The sequence below is a fragment of the Mauremys reevesii genome, linkage group 10, assembly GCF_016161935.1.
Source record: "Mauremys reevesii isolate NIE-2019 linkage group 10, ASM1616193v1, whole genome shotgun sequence".
In the NCBI taxonomy this organism is placed as follows: Eukaryota; Metazoa; Chordata; order Testudines; family Geoemydidae; genus Mauremys; species Mauremys reevesii.
The window spans coordinates 37786843-37807929 of NC_052632.1; the positions used below are offsets into that span (position 1 = coordinate 37786843).

Consider the following 21087-nt stretch of genomic DNA (forward strand, 5'->3'; position numbering starts at 1 on the left):
ACAGGGCAGTGCACCCTATCCCCACAGCGCCAGCCTCCGCCCAAACTAGCCAATGATCAAGACCAGCAGCATCACAGGATATCACCCTCCAGACTCACAACTGCCCAAGGGCCACACCCATGCTAGGGGGTGTGGTACGGCCACCTTAATGTCACTGCTGGTAGGGCCCTTAAGAGTCCCCGGTACCACCCCTGTAGAGGTGATTTCAGTCCATGGTGAGAAGAACTTGGAGAGCCTGCTCACCTTAGACACAGGGATCAGGGGGAAGTTAACCTAGAGAAGTGGTTCTTAAACTGTGGCTTAGGACTGCAAAGTAGGTCATGACCCCATTTTAATGGGGTTGCTAGGGCGGTTGTAGTCTGTGGCTTTAGCCCCAGCCTGTCTGAGCCCCTACTACCCAGTGCCAAAGCCCAAGGGCTTCAGTCCCCATGCCCCCCATCCCCAGGGCTGAAGCCCTTGGTTTAATCCCTGGGCTGGGACAGTAATTGTCATCAGAAGGAGGTTGTGGTGCTCATTGGTGTGTCCATGATGTGGTTGGTGGATCAACCACACCATTCCCTCCCCCACAGAAAGGAAGGCATCTCCCTTGCCCATTAAGAATAAGTCATGGACCAGACTCAATTCACTGAATTTATTTACATTAGACAGAAGGTACAAGGCATGTGACTGCTCAGGCACTAGAATGGCTGCATCTTCTGTATACAAGTATCCCCAGAGTAATGAAGGCCAGTGCAATGGCAGCTGCCATGGAGATCAGCCCAGCTGTAGAAGAGAATCCTACAAAAGGACGGACAGGTGGTTAAAACTGCAACTAGTTGCTTTTCTAGCTACCTCTCCATAAAAATCCACCATGGACTTGCTGGGTACATTAGTGAAGGCCATAGTTAAGAAAAAGTTGGGGATTTTATTGGAGCTATATTGAAGGGTTCTGATTTCTGAAGTGGTTTTTAAGCCATACCAACTGGATAATGTTTACTAGAAGTGGCTGGAGTAGGAGATCAGCACCTTTTTATAAATCCCACTAGATAATAAGTTGCAGGGCTCAGACCAAAACTGGTGTCTCAGCAGATAAGCCCAGGCTGCAATGGCTGACGGACCTGTTTCACTGGCTTTGGTTGGACTGTTTCAATGAGGAGCCCTCCTTGAGTCTTGTTGACTCATTCCTCATTCTTACAGCTGACTTTGCAAGACTCATTTCTTTCATCCTTTAGATCAGTTTTTCCATGCCAACACAATGTAGATTAATAAGTGACAATAGAGGCACCATGTGACTTGTTCTTCACTAGAACTGCTTACCCTCCGAGGCTGCCTTCTCTGCTGCCATTTGATCAGTTGAGAGATCCCTTGATCCTCGGTAAGCAAAGATGACTAGGGGTCCTACCACAACATCAGCCTCAGCTTCCCCCACCAAGGGGTCACCTGTATTGGGGAAGAGAAGCACTACTAGAGCACCAATACATGTCAGGTTAGTCTCATCCATCCCATTTCGGGTGGAAAATCCCCTAGGAACAGTCTGTTGGAGTAAGCCAGACATCTTCCCAGGTGAAGTGGGCACAGAACCTACCATGCCTGGAGGCCACATCTCTCTGGAAGCGCCTTCCTGGCCATCTGTCCAGAGGTCTGACTCTCCCAGACTGTCCAGCCAGCCCACAGTTCCCAGTCTCACAGCACCTGCAGATGTCTCTGGTGCCTTCCACTGGAGACCAGCTGCAACAGAACAAGAACAATCATCTACAGGGAATTGTTCCTCTCTAGGCTGCCCATCACTCCCCTGATGGGGTTCTAGTCTACTCACATGTTGCCTGCTTTGTTGAAGGAACAAGCCTTGTTCAAGGGATCTGGGGCTTGCTCAGCTGCAGTGACTTTCAGGTGACAGGTGATGTAGATCTGGAGGGGAAGTGGGAAGAGGGGTTAAGACCATCCCAGGGGACACTAACACCTGCTTATCCTGGGGAAAATTTGGAGTAGAAATCTGGGAGCTTACCAAGTTCCTGGCATCTCCTGCAAACTTGAACACATCCACCATGAACTGCAGTGTGTCCTGCCTGGGTCTGGGGGATATGAAGGCTGAGGTGGTGTCATCTGACCTCCCATCCACCAAGCATCTACACACAAGAACCAAGGGTCAGTGAGAGTCCCTGATCAGTCTTGTTTTACACTAGACAGGGCTCCCAGCTCCCAGCTCTTACCCATTGAAGTCAATGACAGCATAGTGGGGAGAGGAGTCCCTGTCTGGGGTCAGGGTGGCCACACAGCTGTCCACAAAGAGCCTCAAAGCCACATGGTTCCCAGTGTTGACATCAGCTTGGATATGCATGACCTCCCCCAGCTGGAATCCATTGGAGGGTCTCTCAGCACTCCAGTCATCTGCAAGGCAAGCTCACAGTGAGCAGGACAGACAGGCAGGGCTGGGCTCAGCGCCCCTGAAGTCTCCTCCCACCTACCATTCATCAGGCGCAGGGAGAAACCCAGCCTCTCCTCTGCAGACAGGGTAGAGCTGAAGGGAACCCAGGTTGGCTTGATGGCTTTACTGCTCACATTGTCCTTCCTGTGAGAGGAGCAAACCTCAGTCACTGACCTAGATCCCACAACAGGGACTGAATGGGTGGGAGGGGACCTGAGCATCTCAGACACTCACCTGGGATAATGACACTCAATGGGAATCACAGCTGGATTGGTTCTCAGGATCACTGGGTTGCTGGCAGGGGTGGGGTTATAGTTCAGGCTTGTGCTGTAAACAAGGGAGTCTGGGGTCATCTGGGAAAAGCCAAACATGGAAAGGTTAACACTAGTGTACATGTTTCATCCCTCACTCTCAGATCTTGGGAGACAGACCTGTCCTCGCTTACAGACAGCCCTGCAACCTGCAGCAAATAGTCACCAGCAACCACACACCACACAACAAAACACTAATCCAGGAATCTATCCTTGCAACAAAGCCTGATGCCAACTCTGTCCATATATCTACTCAGGTGACACCATCATAGGACCTAATCACATCAGCCACACCATCAGGGGCTCATTCACCTGCACATCTACCAATGTGATATGCCATCATGTGCCAGCAATGCCCCCTCTGCCATGTACATTGGCCACAGGGACGGCTCTAGCCATTTCACCGCCCCAAGCACGGCTGCACCTGCCTGCGGATGCTCCACCGAAGCCACAGGACCAGTGGACCCTCCGCATGCACACCTGCTGAAGGTCCACCGGAGCCACCTGCCGCTCTCCTGGCAACCGGCAGAGTGCCCCCCATGGCATGCCGCCCCAAGCACGCGCTTGGCGTGCTGGGGCCTGGAGCTGCCCCTGATGATTGTCCAGTTTGGCCAATCTCTATGCAAAAGAATAAACAGACAAATCTGACATCAGGAATCATAACATTCAAAAAACAGTAGGACACTTCAACCTCTCTAACCACTCAGTGACAGACATTAAGGTGGCAATTTTGCAACAGAAAAGCTTAAAAAAACAGACTTGAAAGAAGCTGCTGAACTTGAATTAATATGCAAACTAGATACCATTAACTTAGGTTTGAACAGAGACTGGGAATGGCTCAGTCATTACACTAATTAAATCTATTTCCCCATGTTAAGGTATCCTCACACCTTCATGTGAACTGTCCAAAATGGGCCATCTTGATTATCACTTCAAAAGTTTCTCTCCCCTGCTGATAATAGCTTCTCTTAATTAGCCTCTTAAGGTGGTAGTAGCCATACCAACTGTTACAGGAAGAAATTTATACATACAGAGAACATGAATGTTCCATTCTATGCATCCAGTGAAGTGGGCTATAGCCCACAAAAGCTTATGCTCAAATAAATTTGTTACTCTAAGGTGCCTCAAGTACTCCTGTTTTTACTAGTGTACATGGCATTTGAAAAGTCATTCAGATGAGCCCAAGAACAAGCCTGAGCCAGATGGAAACAAGAGCTCAAGTCTTCCAACAAAGGCCCAGTCAACTGGGAACTGCCTTTGGAAGGGCTGGACACTGGAAGCAGGGGATTGCAGAGCTCAGTCTGCTAGAGCAGCCAGAGGAATACAAGAGCCAATGTAGTGCTATTTTGCAGAACTCTACTCACTAGTTTCCTCTGTGCAGGTTGTAAAGGAATCAGGCAGTAAAACCTCCAAGTTTCATCTAGTACAGGCCTGCACAACATGCAGCCCGCGGAGCCTCACTGTGCAGCCCGCGAGGGGATTCTAAATCCCCCGCACACGGCGCTCTGCGGGCACCCCAGAGCCCTTTGAATCCCAGCTGCGGCCAGGAAGCAAAGAGCTCTGGGCTGCCCGCAGCGGAGGGGAGCCCAGAGCCCTTTAAATCCCAGCCGCAGGGAGTCAAAGGGATCTGGGCTGCCCGCAGAGATTCCCAGCCACGGCTGGGATTTAAAGGGCTCCCCACGGCTGTGGGCAGCCCAGAGCCATTTGAATCCAGGTACGCAGCCGCTGTTTGCCCCCTCCCCGGACCCCTGCCTCAACTGCCCCCCAGGACCCCCACCCCCTATCTAAGCCTCCCTTCTCCTTGTCCCCAACTGCCCCCTCCTGAGACCTCCCAACTTTCCCCCAGGACCCCACCCCCTACCTGTCCCCTGATAAACCCCTGGGACTCCCATGCCTATCCAACTGCTGACTGTCCCCTGACTGCCCCCCTGAACCTCTGCCCCATCCAACCACCCCTGCTCCCTGTCCCTTGACTGCCCCCTGGAACCCCCTACCCCTTCTCCAGCCCCCTTACCGTGCCACTCAAACCAGTGTGTCTGGCTCCATGCAGCTCCAGACACATTGCTGCCATGCTCCCCCATGGAGCCCACAGACCCACCTGCCCGCCCCAGCACCTGCCTTCCAGATTTGAACACCTCAAAATTCAGGAGTGCTCAAGCTCAGTTTGGGCAGCTGTTACTTCATTTCTCCCAAATCAAATATACTGATCCACTGTAACTTGCTGTAGAAAAAGCAGGATAAAATTGAGCAAGAAATGCTTATTAGGAATGGAATTGCTATTTTCAACAGCCATTGCCTTTTTGTTTGTTTAAAAGGAAGACAGTGATAGTGCATTGGCAAATTCCCCATAGAAAGAAAGAGGAACAAAAGAATACTAAAAGGCACCTCAATGTTTCCTCATTTATGGACAACAGTCTTATAATATGCATCCAGATATCGTCCAATCACACAAGCTGAAAATTGTTCCACTTTACTGCAGCTCTGTAACCATATGGAAACCAGTCCTGTCTGTGTTTTGTGCACATCCAAAATTCCTGCTGAATGACCTGCCCTGGGAGCATTACCAGTGACCCAGGGCTGGGGAGGCAGGAGGTGTGGGGAAGAGGAGGAGGCGGCGGCAGCACTGGTAGGGGAGCCCAGGGCTGGGGGGGCAGTAGCAGGGGAGGGCACTGGTGGGGAGGAAAGGGGGAAGCCCAGTGCTGGGACAGCAGGGGGTGTGTGTCAGTGGTGGGAGAGCCCAGGATTGGGGCAGCAGAGGAGCCCAGGGCTGGGACAGTGGGCAGCCAAGTTTTTTTGCTTGGGGCAGCAAAAAAAAAAAATAATCTAGAGCTGGCCCTGCCGGGTTCCCCCAGCTGCTGGAGCCCCAAGCCTTTTAATTTGACCCTGAGGGCTCCCAGCCACCTCTTCAGCTGGGAGCCCCCAGTTGATTTAAAATAAAGTATCACCTCCCCACCCCCAACCTTCCTTTTTGGCCCACAGCTGTTTTGGTGGGGCGGCGCTGGGGAAGGAGGGTTTGTTTCTGCAGGGCTGGATGGCCCTGGGACGGGGGTGTTTCTGCAGGACCGGGAAGTTTCAGCCCTCGGCTGTTTTCTTTGGAGTAATGTGGCCCTCACCACTTTATGAGTTGTGCAGGCCTGATCTAGTAGCTTCTTTCAGGTGAATTTTGACCAGGGATTAAGGAATCCAGTTGTCTGTCCCTTTCCCTCCTGCAGCTTATGTGGAGCTCAGGCTAACACCAACCAACCAGTGTATTCAGTTGAGTGGTCCTATCTGCAGAGTCTCCAGACAGAGTCTGAACATGGGGGTCCAGAAGTAAAGTCTATCTGAGCCACCAGACCACCTGCTTCAGGCTTCACTTGTGAGCCTGCTCCAGGAGCCAAATTGGGCAAAACTCTTTGACTGGTGCAGGAGATTGGAAGCTAGGAAGAACAACTCAGGAAAAACAGGGAGCTTGTCAATGACAAGGACAAAATCCCACCCATTGTTCCCTCCCATACCCCATCAGACAAGACAGGGTAGCAATGCTAGAAATCAATAAGGGCTCCTAGCTTGCATGAATCCTTACCTGCAAGGTGCTGCCACATTCATGGAGCCCAGCTTCAAAGGTCACTGTGTTCTCTGCAGCATTAAGGGACGTGTACTGGCAGGCAGCTGGGCCAAGGCTCAGCTCAGCAGCTTTGATCAGTCTCCCAGTCCCAAACAGATCCCTGTGCACAGTGATCACCAGCTGAGCCTCCTCACACTGCACTGTGACAGGCTGCAGGAGGGACACAGCCCTGAGCTGGGAAGCATCAGCCCAAGGCCAGGGGTAGGGCTGGGCAAGAGAGGATACATGGGCTTGTCTGCGAGGGGGCTCGGCTCTGGGGGCAGGTCTCCAGATGGCTGAGTCCCTTCTAGAGAAATCCCAGGGATTGTAACTGATCACCTCGCTGACCACCCAACACAGGAGAGCAAAGCCCAGGCTCCTTCTGTACCCCATCCTGCCTGCAGTAACCAACAGCATAAAGGGAAAGTGCTACTCTGGGGCCTTTATATCCTGACATAGAGCCAGGTGACAGCTGCCCCAGGTAATTAACACCCTCCCCTAATCTGCAGGCAGCTGGGGCCCAATCACACCCACTGCCCACACTCTGGAGCAAGGAAATGGGAGGGCTAATGGGAATCAGCCCCACTTGTTGGTCAGTTCATCAGCTGTAGTTTGAGAAATTCCTGCCTGTTTCGTTCAATGGAAGGCTAAGGGTGGGCTCCACCACAAAGGGACCCAGGCTCCCCAATCCCAGATTTAGACCTGTAAATCCCGGGTTTGGCTCCACTGTGATCTATAAACCACACCGCGAACTCCGTAGGTGCCTAAATTCACTCAGCAGCACCTATGTTTTTAAGTTCCTTTGGTGCCCGTGTTTCAGCCTTTGGGCTCATAAACAGCTGCCTCCCTCTAGGAGTCTGGGCACCTATCTCCCACCTAAGCCAAGAATGATCCATGAGCCAGAGAAGTTAGACATTTAGTTGCCTAAGTCACATGAGGGGCCCAATTTACTAATTGTTCTGCTTACCAGCGTGGGCCCCATTCACAATGGAGCAGGATGTGGTGTCCACATCAGAACTTTTAGCCCAGTGGCTAGAGCATTCACCTGGAATGTGGGAGACCCAAGTTTGATTCCCCCTCTCTACTGCGGGAGAGAGAAAGGATATGAACAGGGGTCTCCCATCTCTCAGAAGAACGCTTGAACCACTGAGCTAGGGGGAATTCTGATGCTGGGCTTTCTCCTGCTCTCCCATTCAAGCTGTTCTGTTGTGGATAAATAATGAAAGAGGGACCAGCCCCCAGTGCTCCCACCGGGCTACAGCAGCATTCCCGGTCACCTGCTCTTTCAGTCTGGCCCAATGACTGTTCCACTGTGGATAAGTGCGAAACTGAAATCTGTTCAAGGGGAAATTTGTGTCCTCTCTAATATCCACATAACTAGCCAGATGAGTTCCAAAACTGGTGTTCTCGTTCCAGGATTGGGGTGGAGTTTACAGGGTTGAGTTGTTTTCCTCAACGTGTTTCCCACATCTGCCCCCATTTCTCCCCTCCCCCAGACTGGTTTGTTTTTCAAAGCCAAGAGAGGGCCTGTCCTGGGGGGAGGATCCATGTGAAAATGAGATTCCTGGGATAGGGACTGTGACACTTCTGACGGCAGCCAGGGTTGTGCATCATCCTAGTTGCCACCTGCCTCCTGTATGAAGGAGCCTTGCTTTGCATGCAGTGTGCAGCGGCAGTCACAAAGGCAAACAAGATGTAAGGAATCATTTAAAAAGGGATAGAGAATAAGACGGAGAATATCTTATTGCCCTTATATAAATCCATGGTACACCCACATCTTGAATACTGCGTACAGCTGTGGTCTCCTCATCTGAAAAAAGATATACTGGCATTAGGAAAGGTTCAGAGAAGGGCAACTAAAATGATTAGGGGTTTGGAATGGGTCCCATATGAGGAGAGATTAAAGATGCTAGGACTTTGCAACCTGGAAAAGAGAAAACAAAGTGGGGGATATGATAGAGGTATATAGAATCATGAGTGGTGTGGAGAAAATGAATAAGGAAAAGTTATTTACTTGTTCCCATAATATAAGAACTAGGGGTCACCAAATGAAATTAATGGGCAGCAGGTTTAAAACAAATAAAAGGAAGTTCTTCTTCACACAGCACACAGTCAAGCTGTGGAACTCATTGCCTGAGGAGGTTGTGAAGGCTAGGACTATAACAGGGTTTAAAAGAGAACTGGATAAATTCATGGAGGTTAAGTCCATTAATGGCTATTAGCCAAGATGGGTAAGGAGGGTGGAGATGGACGGCATGAGAGAGAGATCACTTGATCATTACCTGTTAGGTTCACTCCCTCTGGGGCACCTGGCATTGACCACAGTCGGTAGACAGGATTCTGGGCTGGATGGGCCTTTGGTTTAACCCAGGATGGCCATTCTTATGTTCTGTGCCAGCTGGGTGTTAGCTCCCCAATGCAACCAGCCCATCAGCCCCTCAAGCATTCTTCTCTGGGCTAGCCCACTCCTGTGTTTTGCCTTGCAGGTTAACAATCAATGCACCCCTGACTTCAAGTCCCTTCAAACTGGGATTCAGCCCTGATCAGTGGATGCCCATAGAAATCACAGATCCTCTGTTTCCAGAGGAACAGCGCATCACCATTTACCAGTTTGGCCTTAGTTCACCGCTCTTGTATCACACACAACACTTCAGCTCAATTCTAAAGCAAAAGGAGATTTATTTAAGACAGAACAGAGAGTTAAATAGAAACCTGTGTGAGATCTGGAAACAAACAGCTAGTTATGAAACAAAATCATAACCCGCATTCCAGAGCCTACACTTAACTAACAAGGTATCCTCCCATCTAGAAAATAGCACCTGATGTCAGGGTGTCTTTTTGCTCCTCAAATATACCAGAATGTCCCTTTTATGTTTACCTATAGCTAGGGTTCCCCCTCCAATGCTGAATTCTTCCTGTTAGTTTCTTTCTGAAGTCGGTGCCAGCTCCTCATTAGCATTTGACTTAGACATTGTATGGCATACAACACATAATGGTCCACCATGGAGATAAGCATCGCCCACCCCTCCTGTCTGCAGGACTTTGTCTCAAGACCCACTACCTTTGAGAGGCCTGCTTTATTTACATGGCCTACAGAACCTGATTTTCAGTGCTCCTTTCATATTTCCCATACCTACATCTCACAATGGTTATGATGACCAGTGTGACCCAGGGTTTCATTAGAGAACTTACATGACTTTCTCTTGGTGAACCCAGGGGATCCCTGTACCCCCCAGTGTCCTCTGCCAGTTGGCATCATGAGGTTCTTGGGTCACAGGTACCCCTGGGGGAATCTAGTGGCCTGCATCAAGGGCAAGCTCCAAAAGCTAGTCAATTTGAAGTTATTGAGGTTTATCTCTGTTTTAATGGTGCAACCAATGGGACTGCTGAGAGTCCTGCATGGAATGACAGTGTGCCCAGAGGAAGGGAGAGAGACACCTGTTGTCAACACCATATCTGTGGGGAGCCCATGGGATGGCATGCAACTGTTCCAGTCCACTGACAGCTCTTAATATGTATTTGCACCCACAGTGCTAATAACTGATTAAGGCTTCATAGCCCTATACTAGGGCAAGGCAGCTCTCATCATCCAGCATCTTAGAGCTAAGCTGCTTGAGAGGTTACATCATGGTCCTCCTAGGAAAGCTAGGAATAAAACCCTGGTGTCTCCAGCTGACCCCAGTCACAGCCGTGCTGCTCTCTGAAATGAATGCATGGAGTTAATGTGGTTGGTTACCCTCCCTGTGCTAAGCATGAGACCACAGTCTCCTCCCACAGCTGGGTAGAGAACCCAGGAATCCTGATTCTCTGCCAAGCAGCTGTGAAGCCCACTTACAGAAAGGTTAGGTCAAGGGGCAGAGGACTGTGTCCAAACCAGGTGACTCCCACTGGTGTAATTTTGGCTCCACATGATGGAATTGCTCTTTTCCCAGTTTAGTGAAGGTTGCAGCTAAACTTCTATTTAAAAACCAAATTTTGCATCCTCTCTTCAAGGCACCCTAGAAAGCCAGAAAATTGACAGCTCAACCAGCTGCAGTACCTCCAGGCATTGCATCCACACCCCTCATACAGCACAAAATTCTTTGTTTGGGAACTGGCCACTAATTTTGGCTTAGCGGCACTGAACCTCAGGGTCTCCTCCATGAAACAAGGACAGTAATGATTCCTGCTCTTTGTCTAGATACAGCCAACATCATTCGGGAGAAAGAGAAACAAGCTGAGTGCAGAGAAAGAAGGGGGATTTGAGGGATGTCAGGGCTCTGGAGCTTCCACAGTGAGGGACCCAGAGTTTTCTGGGAGGGCTGGAATTATGCCAGAGGCAGGGGACATTTACCTATGACAGAGGGGCTGGATCTCAGCTGGGCAGGGGGAGAAGAACAGAGGGACTATGGAAATACAGGCTGGAAAGCAATGAGAACAATGGTCTGATGGTTGAAACACCACCTTGGCATGCAAGAGATGAAGGTTAAGTTCCACATTGTGCCAATGCCTTCCTGGGCAATCTCACTTAATGATCCCATGTCTCCTTCCACCCTTGTATGACAGGGGGTCAGCCCTCCCCTGCCTCCCAGGGTGCTGAGAGTCATTTGATACTGTACATGAGGTGCTCTGACCTTGGACAGCCCCTGTCAGCACCAAGTCCCTTCAGCTCACAGGTGCACAACAAACCTACAAGGGCCACTGCTCAGAGAGTTGCATCTGTTGGAGGAATCCTGCCCCACTATCTTGCCTGCCAGCTTCAGTGCCCCACTGCAGCATCCCATGGGAGAGGCTGAATAACCACTGCTGAAGAGAGCTTGTTGGGGGAAAATACACTCTGCTGCTCCCTTTCCTCTCCTCAGCCCTGCTGACAATGTTTGCTTGTGCAACCCTGAGTAAGGTCTGCTCCCCACCCACCTAAAGGACAGATGTTGTTTGAACAAATGACATCCTATCACATAGCAGCCCACCCTGCTTTCTACCACTGGAGAGAGCACAATGGAGCAGAACCCTTTAGACTTGGGTTTGAGTTGAAGCTGCCCTGGGTGCATGATCAGGTTGGAGCAGCCCTCACAGGTCATGGCCTAGAGCATGAGCGGGAAGATTTTTTTAGATTCTTTTTGCACAAGACCAGGACTCACCTGCACAACTAAATCTAGCCTAAGCCAAAGGAATTCACCCCAGAGGTGATTTCAGTCCATGGGGAGAAGAACCTGGCTAGCCCACTCACCTGAGAGAGAAGGATTGGGGCAGTTACCTGAGAGCGACAGTTCTCAAACTGTGGGTTGGGACCCCGAAGTGGGTCACCACCACCCTTTTAATGGGTTTGCCAGGGCTGTGGTAGGCTGCCTGGGGCCAAAGCCACAAACTGAGCCCAAGGGCTTCAGCCCTATGTGGCAGGGGTGAGGCTTTTGCCTGACATGGGGGGATGCTCAGGTTACAGACCCTGAGCACCCCCTGAGCTAAAGCTCTTGGGGTTTGACCCCCTGGGCTGGGCAGTAATTGTCAGAAGGGGTTGTGGTCCAATGAAATTTGAGAACTCTTCTCCTAGAGCATTGCGTAAAGCCAGTCAGTCAGCAGGAACTCCCTTCTGGAGTCTGTTTCACTCAGAGGGCACAGTGGCTGGGGAATATTGTTCTCTTCTGCTAGATCCCTGTAATGGTTACAGCTGCCAGCTGGACTGTTCAGAAGGAGGGAAATTCCTCTGCCCTTTGCCTATGAGAGATACCAGCCATTTGACTCTGGGAACCTGAAGGCAGCAAGCTCTATTCTCCCCACCCTCCCATGATCTCTCTCATTCAGCCCATGCATCAACCACCCCATTTCCTTCCCCAAAGAAGGTGGGGAGGGCACACACCTCCCTTGCCCATAAAGAATAAGTCATGGACCAGACTCAAGTCATTGGATTTATTTAGACAGAAGGTACAAGGCATGTGACTGCTCAGGCACTAGAATGGCTGCATCTTCTGTATACGAGTATCCCCAGAGTAATGAAGGCCAGTGCAGTGGCAGCTGCCATGGAGATCAGCCCAGCTGTAGAAGAGAATCCTACAAAAGGACAGACAGGTGGTTAAAACTGCAACTAGTTGCTTTTCTAACTACCTCTCCATAAAAATCCACCATGGACTTGCTGGGTACATTAGTGAAGGCCATAGTTAATAAAAAGTTGGGGATTTTATTGGAGCTATATTGAAGGGTTGTGATTTTTAAGCCATACCAATTGAAGCAGCAAAGAGTCCTGTGGTACCTTATAGACTAAGACATATTGGAGCATGAATTTTCATGGGTGAATATCCACTTTGTTGGATGCATGTGGGTATTCACCCACAAGAGCTCATGCTCCAATATGTCTGTAATCTATAAGGTGCCACAGGACTCTTTACTGCTTTTACAGATCCAGCCTAACAAGGCTACCCCTCTGATACTTGTTTACTAGAAGTGGCTGGAGCAGGAGATTAGCACCTGTTTATAAATTCACTAGTTCATGGGTTGTAGGTCTCAGGCCACAACTGGTGTCCCAGCAGATAAGCCCAGGCTGCAATGGCTGACAGACCTAGATTTGACTGGCTCTGGTTGGACTCTTTCAACGAGGAGCCGCGTTGACTCATTCCTAACACCCACTCCTGGGCTAAGGGATTCTTACAGCTGACTTTGCAAGACTCATTTCTTTCATCCTTTAGATCAGCTTTTCCAAGCCAACCTAATGTAGATTAATAAGTAACAATGGAGGCTCTGTGTGACTTGTTCTTCACTAGAACTGCTTACCCTCCGAGGCTGCCTTCTCTGCCGCCATTTGATCAGTTGAGAGATCCCTTGATCCTCGATAAGCATCAAAGATGACTAGGGGTCCTACCACAACATCAGCCTCAGCTTCCCTCACCAAGGGGTCACCTGTATTGGGGAAGAGAAGCACTACTAGAGCACCAATGTGTCAGGTTAATCTCAGCCATCCCATTTTGGGTGGAAGATCCCCTAGGAACAGTCTGTTGGAGTAAGCCAGACATCTTCCCAGGTGAAGTGGGCACAGAACCTACCATGCCTGGAGGCCACATCTCTCTGGAAGCGCCTCCCTGGCCATCTGTCCAGAGGTCTGACTCTCCCAGACTGTCCAGCCAGACCACAGTTCCCAGTCTCACAGCACCTGCAGAGGTCTCTGGTGCCTTCCACTGGAGACCAGCTGCAACAGAACAAGAACAATCATCTACAGGGAAGTGTTCTGTTCTAGGCTGCCCATCACTCCCCTGATGGGGTTCTAGTCTACTCACATGTTGCCTGCTTTGTTGAAGGAACAAGCCTTGTTCAAGGGATCTGGGGCTTGCTCAGCTGCAGTAACTTTCAGATGACAGGTGATATAGATCTGGAGGGGAAGTGGGAAGAGGGGTTAGGACCATCCCAGGGGACACTAACACCTGCTTAGCCTTGGGAAATCGACTTGGAGCAGAAATCTGGAGCTCACCAAGTTCCTGGCATCTCCTGCAAACCTGAACACGTCCACCATGAACTGCAGTGTGTCCTGCCTGGGTCTGGGGAATATGAAGGCTGAGGTGGTGTCATCTGACCTCCCATCCACCAAGCATCTACACACAAGAACCAAGGGTCAGTGAGAGTCCCTGATCAGTCTTGTTTTACACTAGACAGGGCTCCCGGCTCCCAGCTCTTACCCATTGAAGTCAATGACAGCATAGCGGGGAGAGGAGTCCCTGTCTGGGGTCAGGGTGGCCACACAGCTGTCCACAAAGAGCCTCAAAGCCACATGGTTCCCAGTGTTGACATCAGCTTGGATATGCATGACCTCCCCCAGCTGGAACCCATTGGAGGGTCTCTCAGCACTCCAGTCATCTGCAAGGCAAGCTCACAGTGAGCAGGACAGACAGGCAGGCAGGCTTGGGCTCCCCCTGACGTCTCCTCCCACCTACCATTCATCAGGCGCAGGGAGAAACCCAGCCTCTCCTCTGCAGACAGGGTAGAGCTGAAGGGAACCCAGGTTGGCTTGATGGCTTTACTGCTCACATTGTCCTTCCTGTGAGAGGAGCAAACCTCAGTCACTGACCCAGATCCCACAACAGGGACTGAATGGGTAGGAGAGGACCTGAGCATCTCAGACACTCACCTGGGATAATGACACTCAATGGGAATCACAGCTGGATTGGTTCTCAGGATCACTGGGTTGCTGGCAGGGGTGGGGTTATAGTTCAGGCTTGTGCTGTAAACCAGGGTGTCTGGGGTCATCTGGAAGGAGTGGACATTGGACAGATTAAGGGCAAGTAGTTAAGCTCAATATTAACAGCTCTCAGCTGAAGACAGTTCTCCAGCCTACAGAAAGTGGCCATGTCTTTCAATAAGTGGCTCCTGCGCTCATTCTGTTGGAGCAGCCATCAGAATACTGGAGCTACCATAGTGCCCTGTTTTGCATGACTCTGCTGACTAGTTTCCTCTGTGCCTATTCTGAGGAAAGTGCCATAGAGTAACCTCCAGGTACAACACACTCACACCACTACTCAGATTGAGCTACCAGAGAACAGAAACACATTCAGCTGGCCCCTTCCCCTCTGCAGTCATTGCAGAGCTCAGAGAATTCAGGGTGCCAAACTTTGCTTTACTGGCAGTAAAATTCCCTAGCTTGGACTGGGCACACATGTCCAATGGTGAAATCTGACAGCCACCATGGCTCCCTCCCCATACATGCTCTTAAGCCTGCTTTTAGACATGAAATTCTCAACTATAAGGAGACTGGAGACTAAGAAAAACATACCCCCTCCCTCCAGAGGGATAGCCAGTTGGTCAGAAACTGAGCCAAGGCCCTGCACAGTACCGTTACCCTTTTAAATCCACACAGATAGGAAGTTCCTGGCTTATATGAAGCTGCCTTACCTGCAAGGTGCTGCCACATTCATGGAGCCCAGCTTCAAAGGTCACTGTGTTCTCCGCAGCATTAAGGGATGTGTACTGGCAGGCAGCTGGGCCAAGGCTCAGGTCAGCAGCTTTGATCAGTCTCCCCGTCCCAAACAGATCCCTGTGCACAGTGATCACTAGCTGAGCCTCCTCACACTGCACCGTGACAGGCTGCAGCAGGGACACAGCCCTGAGCTGGGAAGCATCAACCTGAGCCCAGGGGTAGGGCTGGGCAAGAGAGGGTACATAGGCTTGTCTGTGAGGGGGCTCAGCCCTGGGGGCGGATCTCCAGATGGCTGAGTCCCTCCTAGAGAAATCCCAGGGATTGTAACTAGTCACCCCACTGACCACCCAGCACAGAAGAGCAAAGCCCAGGGTGGCTCTATACCCCATCTTGCCTGCTTGCAGCAAACCCAGCATAGAGAGAATCTGCTGCTCTGGGCCCTTTATACCCTGCACCTAAAGCCAGGTGACAGCTGCCCCACGTAATTATCACCCTCCCCTAGCCTGCAGGCAGCTGGGGCCCAATCACATCCATGACCCATCACTGGAGCAAGGAAATGGGAGGACCAATGGGAATCAGCCCCACCAGTTGGTCAGTTCATCAGTTGTATTCTGGGAGATTCCTGTGATGTTTCGTTCAATTAAAGGCTGAAACATTTTGATGTGGATGTGAAATATCAGCTGTGCAGCGACTGCAGTGCTGATGCTCAATGCCAAAGGGGATTTTTACTATGGAGCAGTGATCGCTGCAATATGGTTACGTTTGTGACACAATCTCTGTTTAAATTCCTGGTCTCTGAATTTTGCCTCTTATCTGAACTCGGTGGGGTTCTCTGCTCGGTGTCCTCATCTGGTTCCCTTCGTTTAGCCCTGTGACCTCACTCCTGTCTCTGTTATCTCATTAGTTGTCCCCTGGAATCATTTGGCTTCCAGGTCCTGTGGATCCTCCCCTTAGACTGGGGGGAGGTCCTTTAGCAGTGGGCGGATTTCTGCCCACCCACTTCCTGGATCCCAATAGGATCTGAACTTGGCCTAGATAGTCAGATCAGCTCCCAAACTGGCATTCTAGTTCAGCAGCTGAGGTGCGTTTTGGGATGCAAACTTGAGTTCATTTGACCAAAGGGTTTTCCAGCCACAGCTCTCCCCAGCGGCCTGGTTTTAAATGTTGAGTATCCTGTTTGAACAGCCTTATCATGATATTTTTGCACAGCTAGGAAATGATTGGGGTGGGATCCATGTGAAATGGAGATTGTTGGGCTACCCCTGCTGAGGGCTAATGTCCAGTCCGAAAAACAAGTTCCAAAACGTAGCCTATCCAAAATCATTGTTTTATTTCTGGCCCTGGGGAAGGGCCTAGGGGTTTTCTGTGAGCCCTGCATGCCATGCCTGTATACACAGCTAAACCCAGGACTCCTCTTTCAGCCAGGGGACAGTGCACTGGGCTGGGAACCATGACCCAGTTCCTCAAAGGTAGTTAGGCTCAATGGAAGTTAGGAGCCTAAATACCTTGGAAGAACTGGGCCCAGGAGACTGTAAATTCAAGAGTCGTTGCTTCCAGTGATGGCTGTATTTGTACTTGACTGTAGCTTCCTCTGCATGCACTAGGGGAGACAGGTCTCATTCTCCCCTGTTTTACAGGTAAGGTCACCAAGAGGCTGCACAATGGTCCTCTTGGGAAAGGTCACGTTAATATCTAGGTCATTAATATGGCAGACCTGAGTGTCATCCACTGAGCCAGGCTGGCTGTTGAAGCAAACATCCAAAGCATGTGGTTGGTTGTCCTGTCAGTAGCCACAGCTCTAACCACTAGAGCACACTTCCATTCCCGACACAGGCACAGAACCCAGGCAGCCTGAATCTGCTGCTGTCTAACAAACCATTGAACAGTCCACTTACACAGTGGATTAGCTAATTGGGCAGAGGGCCATGGGCTGGTTCTAAAAAGCCTGCATTAAATTGGATGCCAATCACGGTTCGGCATTTTATGGTGCCACATGATGGAATTTCTCTGTGGCCAGTTTCATGAAGGCCACAGCTAAATTTCTCTTTAAAACCAAATTTTGCTTCCTCCCCCCCCCCACCAAAAAATTACTTACATGGAAATTTAGGTAGGTGGCCACTAATTTTGGCCCTTTGTCATCGTGCCTCATTTCCCCTGTGTGAGATGGGGATGATTACACCCCCCTCCCTAACTGCAGTTTTGGGTAGATAAACGCAGTCATGTTTAGGAGGCAGAGTGGAGGGATGTCAGGGGCTGGGAGCTGTCTAGAGTGGAACAGGGCTGTGCTGAAAGCATAAGGAATGATGGGAAGGTTAAAGTTGACCGGAGGCAGCTGAGCAGCACCAGGTGTGGGGAGGCTGGGAGAACAGAGGGGCTGTTAGGAATATGGGCAGGGGATAGAGGCAGCTCTGCTCTTTTGAGGGCAGTATGTGCAGAACCCTGCTGGTGACCTTCAGCCGGGTAGTTGGGTGTTCTTGTGGTTGAAGCACTGGCTTTGGACTCACCAGCTGATGGTTAAATTCCTGGTTCTGACACTGTATTCTTGGGTGACCACAACCATGTCACAGCCTCTCTATGCCTCAGTTTCCACAGGTGTAAAACAGGGATAAAATTTCTTCCCCACATCTTGTGTCAGAGACACCGACTCTGTGGGTGCTCTGGGGCTGGAACACCCATGGAGAAAAAAAATGGTGGGGGACTAAGCACCCGGTGCAGCCCAGTGCCTCCTGCCCACCAGCACACCCCGTGGATCAGCACCTCCCGCTCCCTATGCCTCCTGTGAACAGCTGTTTTGCAACATGCAGGAGGGAGGTGTGAATGCAGCATGCTTGAGGAAAGGGGGTGGAACTGGGCAGGAAGAGGCAGGGCAGGGGTGAAGCAGTGGAAGGGGGTCAAGCACAAGGCTGCCCAGAGGATTCAAGGGGCCTGGGGCAAAGCAGGGGAGCTGTGACACTTGCACTCACCTGGTGGCGGTCTGGGTCTTCGGCGGCATTTCGGTGGCAGGGGGCCCTTCAGTGCTGCCAAAGATGCAGAGCAACTGAAGGGCCTACTGCTGCCAAAGACCTAGACTGCTGCCGGACCAGGGCTCGTGGGGCCTGGAGCAAATTGCCCCACTTGCCCCCAGGGCCGGCTTTAGACTGATTCGCCTGATTCCCAGGAATCGGGCCCCGCGCCTTAGGCGCCTTTTCAATTTTTTTTTTTTACTTATTCCGGCTGCGGTCTGCTCCGGGGTCTTCCGTGGCCCCACTCCCCTGACCAAAGTGCCGACGGGAGCACGGCTGCCCCACAGCCCCGCTCTCGCAGCTGGAGCTCTGGCCAGAGTGCGGCAAGCCCTGCTCTCCTGGCTGGAGCTCCGGGCCCTTTAAATAGCCCCCAGAGCCTTGGGGTAGTGGGGGGCTCCAGGGGCTATTTAAAGGGCCAGGGTTCCAGCTGCCTCTGCCACCCCGGTCCTTTAACTAGCTGCCAGAGCCCCGCTGCCCCCATGCATTCCCCAGGGCTCCTGTGGCTATTTAAAAGGTCTGGGGCGGGGTAGAAGCAGGGGAGCCCTGGGCCCTTTAAATAGCCCCCAGAGCCCTGGGATAGCAGGGGGCTTGGGGGCTATTTAAAGGGCTGGGGCTCCAGCTGTCTCTGCTGCACCCCCTGCCCTGCCTGCACCAACCCCACCTCCCCACCTACAGCCAGCTCTGCACCCCCTGCCCTGTCTCCAGCCAACCCCTGCCACACACCCCTGCAGCCCTGCCCAAAGCCAGCCAGCCCCACACACACCCCTGCCCACACCAGCCCAGCACCCCCTGCCCTGTCTCCAGCCAACCCCTGCTGCATACTCCTGCCTGAAGCCAGCCAGTCCCACACTCCTCTGTCTCCAGCCCTGCCAACCCCTGCTGCACCCCTGCCTGAAGCCAGCCCACCCCACACTCCCCTGTCTCCAGCCAGCCCCTACCTCCAGCCAGCCCCATGTCCACTGCTGCCCTGCAGTTCCCAGGGCAGTAACCCTGCACACCTGCTTCAATGAGGGGGGCAGGGAGCAGCTAGGACCCACACATGGGCACACCCCCAGGGAGTGGCAGGGACCCACACATGTGAAATGGCAGTCATTACTAACCAATCAGCAGCATATATGATGCAATGTACATAATATATAATTTTATTTATATAGTTATGGAAAGTAAATAATACATAGAAGAAATGAAAGGCTTTTTTTTTTTAAGTCATCCCTACCAGGGCCCTGCCGAAAATGTTCAAATTGGGCCCCACACTTCCTAAAGCCAGCCCTGCTTGCCCCCTCCCTGGGCAGCCCTGGTCAAGCATCCCCCAGCACTTTGGAAAGTCTGGGCCTGTGTATGTCAGGATCTCTCCCCTCATGTTACTGAGGTGCCCAGGTAGCATGGCAATAGGGAACAGCATAAAAACAGCATAAAAACCATGATGCACCTCCAGTTTTAGGTTCACTGGGGCCCCATCAGCCCTTCTAAGGGTGCATCTACACTGGCACTGTACAGCTCTGCAGCTTTCTTGCTCAGGGATGTGAAAAAACACCCAAGTGCAGCAAGTTTCAGTGTTATAAAGCACCCGTGTAGACAGTGCACCAGCACTGGTAGCTTCACCCCTTGTGGAGGTGATTTGGAGCACTAGGAGAGCTCTCTTCCAGTGCTGTGTCATGACACACAAGCTATGTTAGGGCTAGTCTACACTGGCAGTGCTTTAGTCTCAAGAGGCTGCCAAGTATCAGCCTTGATTAGTGAAAGCCTCATCAGCTCCAGGCCAAAGGCAGTGGTGTTAGTCTTGATGTAAGGACCCCACATGACAGCAGATCCACAGCAGCCCTTGCTAAGCTTTACCAGTGATTCTTCACTCACCCCAGGAAGAGAGTGCATCCTCTGCCCAGTGTGAATTTGGTTAGTTCCCCTCCCAGCCCTTGGATCTAGTTATGCCTTTTCCTGGCAGATTACATCTCCTCCCCATCTTGGGCCAAATCACTCTTCCCAATTGCCCTAGTTTATAGAAGAACTCCACCCTTTGTACACACCAACACATTTGCTGCTTCACTAACTTAAGCTGTCTACACTACAATCCTAAGTGGACTTATGTTAGGTCAACTTACAGCCACTGTATTAATTACCACGGTGGTTACTGTCCACATTATCTTCCTCCTGTTGGTAGGAAGTGATCCTGGTGAGGACATGTACCAACTGGAGAGGGGCCCACCTGGAGGACAGAGCCAGGGCTTCTCACCCAGCTGCCTGGGGCTTTTTCTTGGAAGAGATCCACACTTGGAGTCAGTTGCTGCCAGGAGTGTGGCAGCCAGCTACTGGGGGGCAGTAGGGCTCCCAATGGGGAGTCCAGGTAGCAGCCCAAGCCAGGATGGCATCCTGGTTTGGAGTGGAGACAGGGCTAGCTTTAGCAAGTGTGGGGCCTAATTCATGGTGCTAGTACTCACTGGCCAGTGCTCTGAGTCTTCAGCAGCACTTTGGATTGCTGTGCGCTGCCAGGGGAGGGGGGCCCATGGGGCTTACTGTGCTCCGGACAGGGAAGTGGGGCTTGCCATGCTCTGGCCAGTGCTCCAGTGTGGGGGAGCAAGGCCATTGCACACACTGGTCTGGGGCTGCATGCTTAGAGTGGTCTGCCTACTCTCTGGCTGGGGAAGGGGTGGTGGGGCTTGCTGAGCTCCTGCCAGGGGTAGCAGGGCCATGGGGATTGCCACACTTCAGCTGGGGGAGCAGGGTTGCAGGCTTGCCATGCTCTGGCCAGGGCTCTCTTTGGCATGGGGCCCAATTTGGGGGGAATTGGCCTAAAACCAGCCCTGAGTGGAGACCTGGCAGCAGCCAGGCTGGGCAAAGTGGCTTTGTGAATTACATGACTTCAGTGGAGCCATGAAATTGACAAGAATGCCAGTCAACAGCTGATGTAAAGA

At 51.6% G+C, this 21087-nt stretch overlaps 1 protein-coding gene across 3 annotated transcripts; it reads right to left on the reverse strand.

Annotated features, from left to right (window-relative positions):
- Positions 1-616: 616 nt before the first annotated feature.
- LOC120373391 (zona pellucida sperm-binding protein 3-like) lies at positions 617-15607 on the reverse strand. Of its 3 annotated transcripts, none has more exons than XM_039491788.1 (9): positions 15152-15597; positions 2639-2757; positions 2445-2548; positions 2190-2367; positions 1985-2105; positions 1796-1887; positions 1565-1707; positions 1297-1419; positions 617-777 (listed from the first exon to the last, which is right to left on the reverse strand). In XM_039491788.1, the coding sequence occupies exons 1-9, from the start codon at positions 15590-15592 to the stop codon at positions 671-673; spliced, it is 1428 nt and encodes a 475-aa protein (XP_039347722.1). In that variant the 5' UTR covers positions 15593-15597; the 3' UTR covers positions 617-670. The 3 variants fall into 3 exon arrangements, with proteins under 3 accessions (XP_039347722.1, XP_039347723.1, XP_039347721.1); XM_039491789.1 differs by lacking the exon at positions 15152-15597 and adding an exon at positions 6281-6722; XM_039491787.1 differs by lacking the exons at positions 617-777; positions 1297-1419; positions 1565-1707; ... (3 more) ...; positions 2445-2548; positions 2639-2757 and adding exons at positions 12174-12328; positions 13046-13171; positions 13315-13457; ... (3 more) ...; positions 14197-14300; positions 14391-14509 and having other exon boundaries at positions 15152-15607.
- Positions 15608-21087: the final 5480 nt, after the last annotated feature.

Bases quoted from the DNA above. Each gene is read 5' to 3' on its own strand.
- LOC120373391 (XM_039491787.1), bottom strand. From the start codon at position 15,592: ATGCTGGGTTTGCTGCAAGCAGGCAAGATGGGGTATAGAGCCACCCTG. The intron at 14,510-15,151 runs GTAAGGCAGCTT...CACTCCTTCCAG, and splicing joins AATGTGGCAGCACCTTGCAG to ATGACCCCAGACACCCTGGT. The intron at 13,638-13,736 runs GTGAGCTCCAGA...CTTCCCCTCCAG, and splicing joins CAGGAGATGCCAGGAACTTG to ATCTATATCACCTGTCATCT.